Below are 1,162 nucleotides of genomic sequence, written 5' to 3'. Positions count from 1 at the left end.
CTGGTCCTCTCCTTATTCTTCACCTATGTAAATACACACTTTTTGTTGTCCCCAGCAGCACTAGGCAGCTTCACATCTGATTCAGCTTTGCTCGCATCCAGTTTTTCCCTGCAATGTTGAACAGCATCTCTGTGTTCCTCCCATATCATCCGATCCCACTCCCAGTGGGCAGTCACTTTCTGCTTGATCTCTGGAAGAAGATCCCTGCTCAGCTGAAGCCACAGCCTTTGCTTTACCAACTAAACTGCCCTCATCCCAGCCCACGAGGCCACGCTCTGCTGCCGTTCCCACGTGGGCAGAGGCGGCGAGCAGCAGCACAGTGCTGGGCTGCCTGGGGGAGCAGGAGGGCAGAGCCCGGGGCTGTGTGGTGCTGGGGCTCCAGCCCAGCCCTGCCCCTGTGCTGCCCTGTGGGTGCTGCAAGACAAGAGAGCACGCTATCACCAACACACTACGTGAAGCACAAGGTCCACAAACTGACACTTCCCGTAAATGCTCTCAGCTCCGGGAAGTGCAGACATTGAAACTAAGAGCACAGGTAGGCAGAGAGCCTCAGTTTTCCTTATCTGGTGAGAGATACGACTCCCAGCATCCCACCGTGCGCAAATCACTCAGTTCTTGGGGCTGCAGGCACCCCTCCAACGCCACGCACCACTGTCTTGATATTCCAAGATATGGAATATCTAGGTCACCCACTCAGCCACTTGCACAACTTCTTTAGTGATCTGGCCCAGCTGCATCACCAGGAGGATGGAATGCACACCTTCATTCAGGCATCGAAGACCGTTCATAGTCTTATCAGCTGTTCTTCTACTGAAATGCAGTCAAAAATGCCAAGAGTGTTGAATAACAAGAATCGTTCTTCTATGGACGATGCTTTCACATTTCTTGTGCTTTTTCGTTACCCCTTCTTCTGCAAAGCCAGATTCAAATTTGTTCCCTCTGAGGATGGTGTTCCCTGTTGCGCACTTCCCACTCCCCATCTTGCCCACCAGCAGGATTCTGCGGTCCAGTCCTGGGGGAACAACCAGAAACATGTATGAGCCCCATGGTGAAGGTGCCCAGGGCCACAAGGAAAGGTGTCCCCGAGCCAGCGCTGTGCGCCTGCGGGGACGGGACGGGGCACGGGCTGGAGCCGGCTGCCAGCAGGCACACAGGGCTCGCT

At 54.7% G+C, this 1,162-nt stretch overlaps 2 protein-coding genes across 4 annotated transcripts in view; both read right to left on the bottom strand.

Moving 5' to 3' along the window:
• The window catches only part of LOC110390732 (GTPase IMAP family member 7-like), a 27,677-nt gene that overhangs the window by 8,406 nt on the left and 18,109 nt on the right, over positions 1-1,162 (bottom strand). For 2 of the 3 annotated variants that reach the window (XM_021382191.1, XM_021382192.1), the window contains exon 3: positions 761-1,012. The exons of the other annotated variant lie outside the window; for it this stretch is intronic. In XM_021382191.1, coding sequence (XP_021237866.1) covers positions 761-766 — 6 coding nt within the window. In that variant the 5' untranslated portion in view covers positions 767-1,012. The remainder of the gene's footprint in view (positions 1-760; positions 1,013-1,162) is intronic. 3 annotated transcript variants of the gene reach the window in all.
• The window catches only part of LOC110390722 (GTPase IMAP family member 8-like), a 26,531-nt gene that overhangs the window by 15,621 nt on the left and 9,748 nt on the right, over positions 1-1,162 (bottom strand). The window lies entirely within an intron of this gene.

The sequence above is a fragment of the Numida meleagris genome, unplaced genomic scaffold (assembly GCF_002078875.1).
Source record: "Numida meleagris isolate 19003 breed g44 Domestic line unplaced genomic scaffold, NumMel1.0 unplaced_Scaffold180, whole genome shotgun sequence".
Classification (NCBI taxonomy): Eukaryota; Metazoa; Chordata; class Aves; order Galliformes; family Numididae; genus Numida; species Numida meleagris.
The sequence above is the reverse complement of the archived record's forward strand: the minus strand, read 5'-3'. Positions and strand labels throughout refer to the sequence as shown.